At 38.7% G+C, this 15,847-nt stretch overlaps 2 protein-coding genes across 10 annotated transcripts in view; one reads left to right on the forward strand and one right to left on the reverse strand.

Moving 5' to 3' along the window:
* The window catches only part of LOC26514219 (protein eva-1 homolog C), a 145,294-nt gene that overhangs the window by 35,155 nt on the left and 94,292 nt on the right, over positions 1-15,847 (forward strand). For all 9 annotated transcript variants that reach the window (XM_044714215.1, XM_044714221.1, XM_044714216.1 and 6 more), the window contains one exon: positions 6,920-7,056. In XM_044714215.1, the coding sequence (XP_044570150.1) occupies positions 6,920-7,056 (137 nt within the window). The remainder of the gene's footprint in view (positions 1-6,919; positions 7,057-15,847) is intronic.
* Positions 11,857-14,743, reverse strand: LOC123257013. The gene is made up of 2 exons (XM_044714222.1): positions 14,685-14,743; positions 11,857-13,970 (listed from the first exon to the last, which is right to left on the reverse strand). Exon 2 carries the CDS (start codon positions 13,748-13,750, stop codon positions 12,317-12,319), a length of 1,434 nt encoding a protein of 477 aa, XP_044570157.1. The 5' UTR covers positions 13,751-13,970; positions 14,685-14,743; the 3' UTR covers positions 11,857-12,316.

A 15,847-nucleotide genomic window follows, 5' to 3' on the forward strand; every position in this document is an offset into this window, starting at 1 on the left:
TCTTCAACAGTAAAGTTTTGATATCTTCATTGTTAATGAAATTTTATATTTTTTAATTTACTACGTTTTTTATTTTTTATTTTTTAACGTTAACTTAAGGTATTTTAAAAAAATGTAGAACAAAAGTTGTTCAATTTTTAGTAATAACCATCTCCAATTTTTTTTAGGATTGCCAAAAATAAAATAGTGCAAACAGACAATCAGATAAACAGATAAATATGAACAAACCTTATAAAAAAAAATTATAATAGCAAAAATATAATAATAATATAAAAATTATAATAAATTGATCAAATTTTACCAATTTTACCAGGTTCCTAGAAATATGTCTTTAAAATTTTAAGTTGTTATTTCAAAAATTAAATGAGATATACAGCCTCGAATATTCAAGGTAAATTAAAACTTTAAACTCGTTGTTCTGGAAAAAGTGTTTTAAAAGTCGGTGACCAAGATTTCTCAAAAACTACCAAACCGATTCTGCCCTAATTTTGTGTGCCTCTTTTATACATAAAAAAAATGTAGTCTTTAATCGAAAGATTGTTTTTATACCCTTACAGAGGGTATTATAATTTTGATCAAAAGTGTGCAGTGAAGGAGACATCTCCGACCCTCTAAAGTATATATATTCTTGATTAGGATCACCCCCTAAGCCGATATAAGAGTGCCCGTCTGTCCGTCTGTCTGTCGGTTTCTACGCCAACTAGTCTCTCAGGTTTAAAGCTATCGAGTTGAAACTTTGCACACGTCCTTCTTTTTCATGTAGGTAGTACATATATAAGTCGGAACGGTCGGGATCGGTCGACTATATACTATAGCTGCCATATACCTGATTGATCGGAAATGCCATAACTTTGGTGTTTTTTAGGTTAGAGGGTTGGGACTTTCCACACATGTTATATTTGACCAAAATATCTTATGTACAAATGCTGTTTTAAACATTTTTATAAGAAAATGGATTTGATCGGCCATATATACGATCCGATATATATATAATAATACACCATATATAATAATGCAGCTACCTAATGGTATATCAACTTCGGCTCCGCCCGAAGTTAACTTTCCTTTCTAGTTTATTCCTTCGATTAACGACTAGATTATCTTCAACTTAACTTAATTCGTTTGGATTTTTGCGTTTCAGATGAACCAGCTCCTTATAATATTGGTCACAATGTTTTTCATGCAGACCACAAATCATATTTTAATTGCAGTCGTCGCATGCAGACGTGTTTTTATTGTGCTCCGGGAAAAAAAAATTCAATAAAATCATAAAAGTGCAGTGACTGCTCTAAGAAATCTACAATAACGCGAAAAGACGCTTTTTGCGATGAAATCGCTAATGTTTATATTGATTAATTAATTAATTAATTAATATAAAACACAACACTTAAAACTCAAACTAAATCAACCTCGACTGCAATGAGTTCAAACGACGTTCGCACACAACGTCAACGTGAGCTAGACGAGAGACGGCTCTCAGTACAAAGAAACAACGCGTACTTCTCTTTTAAAGCAACCGAAAACCATGCAAGCTCCGATCAAGCTCGGTCAATTACCCCCAACTTGACCGAATTCTTAAACGTAGAGAGCGAGAGAGCGCGTTCCTGCTCCCCCTCGATACCATCGATGTCTCTGCAGCCAAAGAGTGCAGTAATTAGCACCTCAATTTCTTTGACAACGTCAACAGTAACAACAACAACAACCGCAACTGTATCGACAGCGCGTTTAACGACGTCATCAGCTAGCAGCGCAAATAGTAATACGTCCGCGCTGTCCGAAAACCAAAACAAAAACAAAAACAATGACTATATTAAGCCGGCTGTGCAGACTGGCATGGATCGCTACATCCAAATCAAAAGGAAGCTGAGCCCCCTGAATTCCAAACGCAAAATAACCCGTGGCAATGCTAGCCTAGTAGCAAAAGAAACGCCCATTAACTCAAACCGATTTAAAATCTTGGCAGACGCCGATGAGGTTGAGGCGGTCGAATCCACTGAAGTTGGGAAAAGGAAGCCAAAACCTCCGCCTATCTATATACGCGAAAAAAGTTCCAATGTTCTTGTCAACAAAATTATTGAGCTTATTGGTAAGGATAACTTCCACATAATACCCCTTGTAAAGGGCAACATTCAAGAAACAAAAGTTCAAATGAAGTCTGAAGATAACTATAGAGTATTATCAAAATATCTTACCGAGAATAAAAAGAACTTTTACACGTACCAGCTAAAAAGCAGCAAGGGCCTGCAAGTCGTACTTAAGGGCATAGAGCCCGAAGTAACGCCTGCAGAGATAAAAAAGGCGCTACAGGAGAAGGGTTTTAGCGCCAAGACAGTCTTTAATATCCTTAACAGGGATAGAAAGCCGCAGCCACTCTTTAAGGTTGAGCTTGAACCAGAAACCAAGCTCCTGAAGAAATACGAAGTGCACCCAATATACAATCTTCAGTATCTGCTGCACCGCAGAATTACAGTTGAGGAACCGCACAAACGCAATGGCCCGGTACAATGTGCGAACTGCCAGGAATATGGCCATACAAGGTCATACTGTAAACTGCGCCCGGTGTGTGTAGTTTGCGGAGAACTTCATGACTCCGCACACTGCCCAGCGAGCAAAGATGACAGCAACTCGAAAAAGTGCGGCAACTGCGGTGGCAATCACACTGCTAATTATAGAGGATGCCCAGTCTATAAGGAGCTGAAAAGTCGCATCCACCAGAAAGGAATAGCTGCCCGCACCCAAAATGGACAGTTCACGGCGTCCAGATCAAACCCTGAAGTCTTCTTCTCGACTGCAGCCAGATCCTCACTAGGACCCATTAACGTTGACAAAAATGTGACATACGCAAGCGCCTTAAAATCAGGACCGGCGACACCTGCCTCAAGAAGCTCATTTCTGCAATCAGCATATCAAGAACCGAACACGGCTCAGCAACATCAACCAACAGAGCAGCCAAAAAGCAACTTTGAAGCTATGATATGCAGCCTACAACAAAGCCTGACGGAATTTATGTCGTTTATGCGCACAACTATGCAAGATTTAATGCGAAACCAAAATCTATTGATTCAAATGCTGGTTTCACAACAATCCAAATAATGGCTTTCCTACGGATATCTACGTGGAACGCTAACGGCGTTTCGCAACATAAACTTGAGTTAGCTCAATTCCTACTCGACAATCACATCGATGTAATGCTGCTTTCGGAAACACACCTCACAAACAAATACAATTTTCAACTACGAGGATATTCATTCTACGGAACAAATCATCCAGATGGTAAAGCACATGGTGGGACTGGAATTCTAATCAGAAGCCGCATAAAGCACCATTATCAAAACAAATTTGCTAAAAACTACCTACAGGCCACATCTATAAATATACAACTAAATACTGGCAACCAACTTACACTAGCCGCCGTATACTGCCCCCCTCGCTTTAATATAGCTGAAGATGAGTTTATGCAGTTTTTCAACACACTTGGAGACCACTTCATAGCAGCAGGAGACTACAATGCCAAGCACACACACTGGGGATCCCGTCTCGTGACTCCAAAAGGGAAGCAGCTCTATAATGCAATTATCAAAGCCAAGAACAAGCTCGACTATGTTTCTTCTGGCACACCAACATACTGGCCGGCAGACCCAAGGAAACTACCAGATTTAATAGACTTTGCGATTACCAAAAACATCCCTAAAAATCTGATAAGCGCCAATTGCCTATCGGATCTTTCATCTGATCACTCGCCTGTCCTGTTCATTCTACTGCGACATCCAGGAACATTGGAACAACCATTAAAATTGACCTCACAGAAAACCAATTGGGTTAAGTACAGAAAATATATCAGCTCACACATTGAGCTAAGTCCTCATCTCCACGATGAAGCCAACGTAGACAGCTTTGTTAATTCACTTGAGTCTGTGCTCGTCTCTGCAGCTCGAGCCTCAACATCGCAAACTATAAATACACAAAGTAATAAAAAGACAAATCTACAAATCGAACAGCTCGTCCTCGAAAAGCGGCGTTCACGTCGCGAGTGGCAATTCCACAGATCGCCATCTACTAAGCAAAGCTTTAGACATGCCTCACGTCAACTTACTAAAGCCCTACAGCAAGAAGAAGCTTATGTCCACCGCCGCTATATAGAGCAATTGTCAACTTCTAGTACAAAACACTCACTATGGAGAGCTCACCCAACTCTAAGCTCACCGAAAGAAACAGTGATGCCTATTAGAAATCCCACAGGCGGCTGGGCGCGCAGCGATGCAGACAGAGCCAGCACGTTTGCCAATCACCTCAAAAATATCTTCCAACCAAATCCGGCCACTAGTGCCTTTACTCTGCCGACTTTACCATATGAGCCTCAGCTTCAACATGAACCAATCGAGTTTCGCCCAAACGAAATCGCTAATATCATCAAAAACCAACTAAATCCGAAAAAATCACCAGGCTGCGACCTCATAACTCCCAAAATGATCATTGAGCTTCCATATTGCGCCGTCTGCACTATCACCCAGCTCTTCAATGCCATCGCAAAACTTGGCCACTTTCCAGCGAGATGGAAAAAGTCAATTATAATAATGATAGCAAAGCCGGGAAAAGACCACACAATTCCCACGTCGTATAGACCTATAAGCCTACTTTCATGCTTATCTAAACTCTTTGAGAAATGCATTCTGACTCGAATAAACACATACCTAAGGATCCAGGAAGGAATCCCGTCACATCAGTTTGGGTTTCGTGAAAAGCACGGTACAATTGAGCAGGTCAACCGGATAACAGCAGAAATTCGGAATGCATTCGAAAAACGCGAGTACTGTACCGCAATATTTCTAGATGTCTCTCAAGCATTTGATAGAGTCTGGCTAGAAGGTCTAATGTACAAAATCAAGACAATGCTCCCTTGTAATACCCACAAGCTTTTAGAGTCTTACCTCTACGACAGAAAATTTGCTGTGAGGTGCAACACTGATATATCTGACGAATTCACTGTTGGAGCTGGAGTTCCTCAAGGAAGCGTACTCGGACCAACATTATATGTTCTCTACACAGCAGACATCCCGACAAGCACACGATTAACAACATCTACGTTTGCTGATGATACAGCTATTCTTAGCCGCTCAAAATGCCCGATGCAAGCAACTGCGCAGCTAGCTCTTCATCTGGTGGATGTTGAAAAATGGCTATCAGACTGGCGAATTAAAGTAAACGAACAAAAATGCAAGCACGTTACGTTCACCTTGAATAGGCAAAACTGCCCGCCCCTTACGCTAAACAACACCCTACTCCCGCAAGCAAACGAGGTAACATATCTAGGAGTACACCTCGATAGAAGACTCACATGGCGTCGGCACATAGAAGCTAAAAGAACCCACCTAAAGCTAAAAGCCAGCAGCCTTCATTGGCTTATCAACGCTCGGTCTCCCCTTTGCCTTGAATATAAAGTCCTGCTGTATAACTCGGTACTTAAACCTATATGGATGTACGGCTCCCAGTTATGGGGGAATGCCAGCAATAGCAATATTGACATAGTCCAGCGAGCTCAGTCGAAGATCTTGAGAACAATCACCGGGGCACCTTGGTACGTTCGCAACGAAAACATACATCGCGACTTAAACATTCTTCCAGTCAAAGATGTGATCGCAGAACAGAAGGAAAAGTACTTTAGCAAGCTATTGTCGCACCCTAACCACCTGGCGAGAGGTCTAACAAGGTTGAGTAACCAATCACGACTTCGTCGGAATGACCTACCCACCCAGCGACCGTCTTGAGGAACGTGCAACCAGAATGCAGTCTTAGTCTACTGTTAGTTAAATGTTAATGTTAAGATTTGAAAACTTATTGTTAGTCTCAAAATTAAGAGAAGATCCAATAAATAAAAGCAAAGTTTAATAAAAAAAAAAAAAAAAAAAAAAAAAAACCACAAATCGGGCACCACTCCTCCATTTTCAAAAGTTTTTGAAATTTTTTCATGGAAATTTTTATACCCTTGCAGAGGGTATTATAATTTTGGTCAAAAGTGTGCAACGCAGTGAAGGAGACATCTCCGACCCTATAAAGTATATATATTCTTGATCAAGATCACCTCCTGAGTCGATATGAGCATGTCCGTCTGTCCGTCTGTCCGTTTCTACGCAAACTAGTCTCTCAGTTTTAAAGCTATCGAGTTGAAACTTTGCACACACCCTTCTTTCCTTTGCAGGCAGTATATAAGTCGGAACGGCCGGGATCGGTCGACTATATCCTATAGCTGCCATATAACTGATTGATCGGAAATGCCATAACTTTGGTGTTTTTTAAGTTAGAGGGTTGGGACTTTCCACACATGTTATATTTTACCAAAAAATCTTGTGTGCAAAATTTCATAAGGATCGGCCAACTATATCCTATAGCTGTCATAGAACGATCGAAATTGGCATAAATTTGGTGTTTTTTAAGTTAGAAAGATGGGATTTGGTACAGATTACTCTTTTGGCAAAATAATTCGATATGCCAAATCTCATAAGGATCGGCCAACTATATACGATCCGCTACATATCTAATAATATAAGATGCGTGGCGCCACCTAGCGGACTGCGACTGAACTGCAAGGGTATATAAACTTCGGCTCCGCTCGAAGTTAGCTTTCCTTTCTTGTTAATTTAAATTTTGTATTTTTAGAAAATAAATTGTATTATTCAAAAATATAGGTAGGTTTTTTTTAAATTAATTCATGACTAGGGTTGCCCTCTTAAAACAGTCTTTCTCTCAATTTGCGGAGGGGCGAATAATGGGAAAAACCATATATGTTCATTCACTGATAGTAATTTAATTTGCTCGTGAAATATTTCTCAATTAAAATATTTTCAATATAAATTATCTTTTGAAATAATCATACTAATATAGATCATACTAATATTTATTTTTAATCCACTCATTGTAACAGATTTAACGGACCATAGTCTTTGCCCTTCATCGCAAGATCTTCTCACTACGTCCGAAAGCTCCAGCAAAGCTGTAAATCACATGGGTACCGACATTAAAGTTAACCCATCTGAAATATGTAATTTAAGCGGGTTACAGGTGAGATCAACCAATTTAATATGCCATAAATCATGTTACTGTATCGAATAGTTTCTTAAAAGGGCTAAGTTGCCTGTCTGGCTATGCATCCTTCAAAATAGTAATCCTGAAGGAAAACATGTCGTAACTGTCGTATATATGTATAATATTTTTATGTAGGAGGTGAAAAACTTTGGTGACGAAACATTGTATAATATTCTTATTCGGTACGTGGGACAATAACAATAAATACCTGCCGGGTAAAAATATTTTTAATGTATAATTTTTTATACATATATATTATACATATATTGCATTTTTTATTTTATGCTAGTTAGGACATATTTTCTTGTTGATGTAGATATTTTGGGCGTGGCATTCGGGTTCGCCATAGGATTCTGTACTCCTTTGATGCATCCATTGCAGCTCCTTTGTAGAAAGCACAACATTGTCAGTGTTCTCACTTTGAGTGTAAACGACATATGATTGTACTTTTCGATAATGAGTACTACAATCGTGTTATTTTGTAACACTGTAATACTTGTATGTCAACTGTGTACAACTGTGCAGATGTACATATTTGAGGTACCAGAATTGCTGGATCTGGTTGACCTCTGCAGCTAGCTTATTAAATATTTTAAAAAATTGGAACGAAATTGGAACTAAAAAACACTTTAAAAAGCTATAGTCCAACTCGTTGGAATATTATATTTAAATTCTTGAAGTCGGTTGAGTTAAATTGGATGGGAATTTCGCAGGTTTTGATGAAAAAAAAGGAAATATCTAGAATTACGGACATAAATTTAATTAATATTAGCGGAATGCTAAACTTTCTTGCACCTTTTGAATGAAGCCATGAAGTTTCACTCACTGTTCAGTAAATTAACTGGACATCAGAACACTGTACAGGGCGTTGACTACTGCACATCAATTAAAACCATAGCTTGAAAATAACTGTTAACCGTTTTTTTGCTTACGCTCTGTTTGCGAGAGCAACCGAAACAAAGCATGCCGTTTCGGTTTCTCTCTGAGCAGCAGGCTTTGTTATACCCTTGCAGAGGGTATTATAATTTTGGTCAAAAGTGTGCAACGCAGTGAAGGAGACATCTCCGACCCTATAAAGTATATATATTCTTGATCAGGATCACCGCCTGAGTCGATATAAGCATGTCCGTCTGTCCGTCTGTCTGTTTCTACGCAAACTAGACTCTCAGTTTTAAAGCTATCGAGTTGAAACTTTGCACACATCCTTCTTTCCTTTGCAGGCAGTATATAAGTCGGAACGGCCGGGATCGGTCGACTATATCCTATAGCTGCCATATAACTGATTGATCGGAAATGCCATAACTTTGGTGTTTTTTAAGTTAGAGGGTTGGGACTTTCCACAAATGTTATGTTTGACCAAAATATCTTATGTACAAAATTTCATAAGGATCGGGCGACTATATCCTATAGCTGTCATAGAACCATCGAAATTGGCATAACTTTGTTGTTTTTTAAGTTAGAAAGATGGGATTTGGTACAGATTCTATTTTGGGGAAAACAATCTGATCTGCCATTTTTCATAAGGATCGGCCGACTATAAACGATCCGAAATATATTTAATAAAATAAGATGGATGGCGCCACCTAGCGGACTGCGATTGAACTGCAAGGGTATGTCAACCTCGGCTCCGCCCGAAGTTAGCTTTCCTTTCTTGTTTTGTTTTGTTTCGGTTTTCTGTTGAACGAATTACGATGAGCAAATCGTGAAACTCATCTACCGAACATCGCTCAATGAGAGATTTGAGTTTCACTCGCTCAGTAAAAGACTCAGTAGACTCAGTAAAAGACCGATTGACTAAAAAAGTCAGCGCAAAAAGTCTTTTCAATAATTTGTTTTCGTTTCGCTGCACAGTGGTGCATGGTTTATGAAATTTGACGAAAAAACTTATTAAAATTTTAAACGTGAATTTTCCAATTTCAAACTAATATATTGATTATTTTAATTAAAAAATGAATAGTTTCCTTTTAAATTCAATTATTTTGAGTTAAGCTTAAAAACTAAACTTTGGACAACTTTGTTGTCCATTTTGTTAAATATAAAAAATTGATGCACTTTTATATAATAATATAATATATAATTTTATATAATAAATAAATTTGATGAATCACTGTTTACACGAGAGATTTACAAAGCAAATTGACAAGTTGAGCCCACTAAACTTCACATACACACATACATGCACAAAAGACTTTTTGAATCGTCGAACGCAAGCAAACGGTCCTAGAAAGAGCAGACCAAACGAAACCAGAAAAAAGTGTGCTTTGACTGAGCGCGAGCAAAATTTGTTTACGAGCAACTCAATCGGTTGCTCTCAGACTTTTTGCTCAAAGTCTCAGTGACAAACACTTATTTTGAGACCGCTCGAATCGGTTAACAGTTATTTGCAAGCTATGATTAAAACAACAAATTTTTTTGTATCCCTATAAAAAGTTGCACATATATGTTTGGTCCCATAAAAATCCAAACACACATTATTATTTCTTATCCTAACCGATCGATGCTTGCAATTGTTCAGCGTCAATTCCAGGCGGCATTCTTGGGTTTAGTAAGAGGATTTTTGCCAATCAATATACATTTTTTCTTATCGAAATATAATTATTTCGATTTTGAAATAACTTTTGAGGACTATCTCCCAAATCCTGCAATATGAGCCAATTTACAAAAAAATTTTTTTCTTACAACAAATTTATTTTCAGTCTTTTTTTTGTTTTTACGATTTAGACATTTGATCTTGGCGAAGGTGAAAAAGATATTTAAAACTCTATTCTAACGAAATATAGCATGTAAAGTTATCTTTACTGGTTGTAAGGTTACGAAAAAATTCGTTGAACAAATGCTGCTTAAATGTTAGTAACAAACATAATTTTGAAAGAAAAAATAAGGCAAACGCTGATAGAACTTTTTTAAAACTTGACAAACTTTTTTTATTTGTGAAATTCTTTAAGAATCGTTTATATTGATTCCAATCGATGCGAATTTGAAAGCATAATGTTCAGATTGAAAGTGACATTTTTTTTCGAAAATTTAATTTAATTTCGAAATGTGGTCCAAATTAATCATTTACGTTTGGTGCAAGACACCAAAAGTTTGATAAAGGGCAAACTTTGTGTCAATTTTTATATATAAATTTCTCATTTCATTTTCATTATATTTGTTTAATTTATTTGTTTAAAGAAAATTGGGAGTCCGCTTAAAAATTAATAACCAAAATGGCGTTTAGTAATTCCGACGTTAAAACCCTAATTTAGGTTGCAGTTAATGCAGCACTAATAACACAGTCCAAACTTTTGAACAAATAAAAAAACATGAAAAATAAATTTTAAAAAATTTAGATATTATGAAGTCGGTTCTTGACTTTGAAAGTAAATATGAGACCTACACCCTACAAAATTGTTCAAAAATATGCTGGTACACTAAACATCTCAGAATCCAACATTCGAAGGACATCATTAAAAAGGTCAACATGGACAAAAATTTATTTTTATAACATGATTCCGAAATAAAACGCCTGAGAGACAAAATGTTAATGCGGTATTCTACCTTAGAGTTTTTTAGCGATTGGTGCGCCGTATTCGACGTGTTCGGCGTAGATATCGCGAAGATGAAAGGGGGCATAATACGCTGTCTCACGCTTGAGACCTATTATTTGACCAAAAATCACACTTTAACCATAAACAACTCGCCGAGTTGTTGGAACTTATCTTGTATGTATGTAGATTTTATTACTATATGATAAGTGTTAACTTTTTTAATTGACAAAGACGTGTGTTAAGTTCATTTTATTTTATTTTTTTTTTAATTTTTATTTTTATTTTTTGCGCGGTCCCCACTCCCGTCCAAGCGACCGAGGGACGCTGCCGCTTAATGTATGGCTCGAATCGCGGGGATAGATCCGAGATAGTTTTAAAGAAGAGTAGGAGTAAGATATCACGAGGAAGAGTGTTGCACAGATAAGACGTTTAGTATAAGGGATTTAGGATTGTTAGTGGAGCAAAGTGACAAGATGTGGTAGAGACCATTGTAGTTCGAACATAATAGCCTGAACGGATCATGTTGGGCATATGTCGAACTACAATAGCTGAGGAGTAGAGGACGAAAGTTTCTAGTCCGTCTTAGTAAATGCTGGCTGTCTACATTACCATAAATAAGATTATATAGAAACATGACACCCAGCATCGTTCTACGGTTTGGTAATGATGGTAAGATGCAGAGATCCTTGGCACAGTTCTTCTGAACACAGCCTGGTACTCTATCAGGGCTTGGCGAATACACGGGCTTGACCTTAAGAAGATCCGATAACACACCGCTTTGATCGAAAGATGGACAAAATATAAGATTGGCTGATTGGATATTATAAGTGTAAGGCTGAGCTGTTTGAAAAAACTATGCAAAGATTTCGGCCATTGCCTGATCAGGGTTCGCGTATGAGTTCTCAAACGTAAGCAGAGGAGGAAAGCTTAGTGTGTACAAAGTTATAAAACTGCTGCGGACCCTGAGTGAATTTAATCTGGCAGCGGCGAATATATAGCTCCTATAACATTCTGCGTTATGCACGGTGAAATTGAACCGAGCTACTAAGTATCTTGAATAACAAACTGCACAGCCAGACAATCTATGTTTATTTAAAAGACTACTCATAACGTTCTTTAAATTTAAAAGGTGCCTTGTATACCAAGATGGATTTTCGGACGGATAAATATATTCAAGGTGTTTGGTCATTGAGTCTTTTCAATGACTTTTTCCCTTTTTCCAAAATAACAAAAAAGGGAATTATCTGTTTCACAACGTTATAAAATGTTTATTTATTGGCATATGAAATGGAGAGCCAGAAAGCTCCGATTTAGAATGCGTATGCACTGATATAGAGAGTACAAGTGAGCCCGTCTTTTAGCATAGGACGGGCGAAAGCTCGTTAACTTATTGAGATAGATAAAATAAAGCCGAGCGGCCGAGAAGAGTCGGCTTGCGACTAACAACAGCGATGAGAAAAAATGATTATATGCTAAACTATAATTATTACATTTATATATATATATGTTACATTTATATTGATTCAATTTATGCCGTGGCTGCTGCCTGACCCGACATACTCCCCCCAGTTGAGGCCTGTCCTTCAACTTCATCCTTAAGGAGCAATAGGCAAAGCTTGATCACTGCGCGCTTGGTAGTTCCAGAAGCGGTTCTAACCACCGCCACTCGAGGCACTCCATCCCAACCAGGGACTAAATCCAGAATTCTAGCCAACGGCCACTTCATGGGGGGTAGGTTTTCGTTCTTGACTAGCACCACATCGTTCATCGCCAAGGCAGGGCCGGACGCACGCCATTTGGAGCGCTGCTGAACAAGGCTTTTCACAACGTCCTTGCGGGCTGTGGCTACGAACGACTTTCTCTCCAGATGTGAACCACCGCCACACACAACCCATCCAAGCCGGGTTTTCTGCAGCACCGGTAGGCCAGCTGAGAGATGGATCATAGAATAGACTGGCTCCGATAAGTAAATCGATCCGCTGCGGTCGAAAAAACTGGGGATCGGCCAAAGTGAGGTTTGACGGAATATTCCAGCTGGAGACATCCAAGCTAAAACTAGGCTGGAGGTCCGTGATGTTGGTGGCGATTACAACGCTGACGAGGGCCGAATATTCAGAGCAATAGGATCGAAGGAGCACATCAACAGAGAATCCAGTGTCGCCAATGCCCGACACTGCCACGTACGATTTGCGTCTACGAAGCTGCGGCTGACTAGCCAGTCGGGACGTAATCACGTGCACCTGCGATCCATAATCCAAAAGAACCCGGCATGGAACAAAAACCCCAGAACGACTCCGAATGAGAATGTTCGCTGTGACCAGTATGGCTATCTCACCGCTGCGACCCTGGGCAACTAGTGCATTAGCCGTGGATGGTGAAGCGCCTATTGGCTCGGCGCACTCGGCTGCGGCTGATGTAGACGGCACAGCAGAAGGCTGGCTGTTGGAAGACTGTAACTTCAAAAAATGCAACAGACTGCGATGCCTCCTGCCACAACTGCGACAATTATCAGCGAGGCACTTACGCAGGTGATGGCCCGTTTGGAGACATTTCCGACATAGACCTAGTCGCCTAGCCTCGCCAAGGCGGCTCTCAGGAGGCAATGAAAAATATCTTGGGCATGCAGAAAATACATGGGACCACCCACCGCATAATAAACAAGCAGAGGCAGGTGAATTAGTAATAATAAAGGAGGCACCACTGTTATTTGCGACTCTACGTCTTCCCACCTGAGTGCCCGGCACGTAAGCGGCCAAGGCCACATCCATAGCCTCCAAAGTCCTGCAACGCTGTTCCAAAAACTCTGCCATCGACTCCCAAGTAGGGATGAGATCCGAGTTCGAGGCATTTTGACCTTCCTCCCACTTGGCCTGAGTAGCTGGATCCAACCTTTGAAGAAGTAGCTGGACAATGATGCAGCCGGCGATCTGAACTGTCGTCCCCAAATTTTTTCCAAGCCCTCGAAGCGCTGCCCTCGAATATCCTCCGCTGAAAGTAGGAAGAGGAAGAGGAGGCAAGGCTTGAAAACTCCGACTAAGCGCTGGTTCCACCTGGACACTGGAAACTCCGCTGGCAAGGGTGGAATGGGCAGCAATTCGAGAAGAGCGCAACGACGTCTCGTGCTCGATTTCGGCATTCATCGTAGCTACAAGCTCAGACACTGTCCATCGCAAGTCGCTGCTTATTTTCAGCAATGTCTAATTCTTCAAGCTCCCCGTGGATGGCCTTAAAATTCTCGCCACCTTTGACATTGGCTGCAGGGAGCCTTGGATCCTCTTCAAATCCTGGAGGATACCCTTTGCCTTGCATTTTCAAATCGCACTCGCACGAGATGGAGTGGATTCTCCTGTGACGGCGCCGCTAGAGTTAGAGAATTTAGGTAAAAACACGCACAAATTAATTTTGGCGCCAAAATTATAGTTCTTGTTTATTTTATTCTATTTAATTATATTTGAGCGCAGCGAACACGATTTATCCCACTGTGCGCTCAGAACCGTACACTGAGTTGTGGAATGTGATATATATGAACGCTTGTGTGAGTCGAATGCACTTGTATTGTATGTATTGTATTTATTTATATTATTAAATAATTTATGTATAAATACAAAATAATTGTTTCACTGATGCACTGTGTGCCGTTTAGGTTCAAAAATGCACATACATACACATACAACGCGCAAAAACTGAAACGGTGTTTATGCTCGTGGAATTGTTTTATTTATTTTGTTAATTATAATTTATAATTAATTAGATCACGTCAGGGTCACCAATGTTTGGTCATTGAGCCTTTTCAATGGCTTTTTCCCTTTTTTCAAAATAACAAAAAAGGGAATTATCTGTTTCACAACGTTATAAAATGTTTATTCATTCGCATATGAAATGGAGTGCCAGAAAGCTCCGATTTAGAATGCGTATGCACTGAGATAGAGAGTACAAGTGGGCCGGCCTTTTAGCATATGACGGGCGAAAGCTCGTTAACTTAATGAGAAAGATAAAATAAAGCCTAGCGGCCGAGAAGAGTCGGCTTACGACTAACAACAGCGATGAGAAAAAATGCTAAACTATAATTATTACATTTATATAATTAAATATCTTCTTCAAAAATAGTTTGAAAAAATATATTTTTGTTTGAGTTCCGTTTTTGATACAGTGTGATTTTTTTTTAAAACTGCTTAGAATTTTTGGAGTTTCAGAACTAACTTAACTTTGGGGCTCTAAGTCCCTTTTATAGCTACCCTTGCTGAAGCTTTTTGCAGATCAAAGCTCGAAAGAAGCTTTTCTCTCAGAGAGGCTTTGTTTTCTGAAGGAAATCGATTGAGTCGGAACCTATTACTTGAGGTGTCAGTTGACGTGGAAGACTTTGGGTCTCAATTAATCGAGGTGACAAGAAAATGTGAAATTTCCTGTGAAGTGGATGCCCATTTAAGAATGGTTTGAGCTGTTTAGTTTTATTTCACTTAAAAGGAGTGAGAAAGATTTGAGTCGGGATTCTGTTTACCAAAATATTGTTTTGGTTTTCAATCTGAAGTGGCTCTTAGAAATTGGAAATCTTAAATGAGACTGTTTTCAGCCGAATTGAAAAATTAAATGTTTATGTTTTTACAAAAATTGGAATGATGCAATTTGCAGCTGGATTACGAATTTCAATACAAAAGGCTTCAGCTTCGGTTTACAAAATTGGTTTACAAAATTTACTGATATACACTTAAAGAAATTTTGTTGATATGTTACTTCCCCATCCTTAAGAATTTAGCCTGTCCTCAGGCGGTTAGTTTGGGGTATAACTGTAGGTCATGTTCTTTATTCTCTGAACTTATAGTTTCTTCTTCGGGAGTTATAACCTTTTGTTTTTTATAATTAATTATTATCCTTTTTGGGATGTTCTTAAATTTATAAATCAAATATATGATTATAATAATAATTATTACTACTAGTAGTATTAGTAAAATTGTTTGAGTTTTAAAATATTGTTTTGAGTGGTTTTGGAATATTTCTTTGGCTACGATATACGATAAAGGTTCGAGTTTAGTTATGTTGTTGTTTACATAAATAGTTCGGGTGTAATCAAGCATAGTATTTGTTATTATTACATCTTCTATTTGTATAGAACAGTTGAATACTTTTATTATATTGTTTCCTTCTGCTATTAGATCTTTATTTATACAATTCTGATTTAACAAAGTTTTTGGTAAATTCCATGTTATTATAATGTTGGGTTCAATATAATTTAATTCGAA

This window comes from Drosophila ananassae, chromosome 2L (assembly GCF_017639315.1).
Source record: "Drosophila ananassae strain 14024-0371.13 chromosome 2L, ASM1763931v2, whole genome shotgun sequence".
Classification (NCBI taxonomy): domain Eukaryota; kingdom Metazoa; phylum Arthropoda; class Insecta; order Diptera; family Drosophilidae; genus Drosophila; species Drosophila ananassae.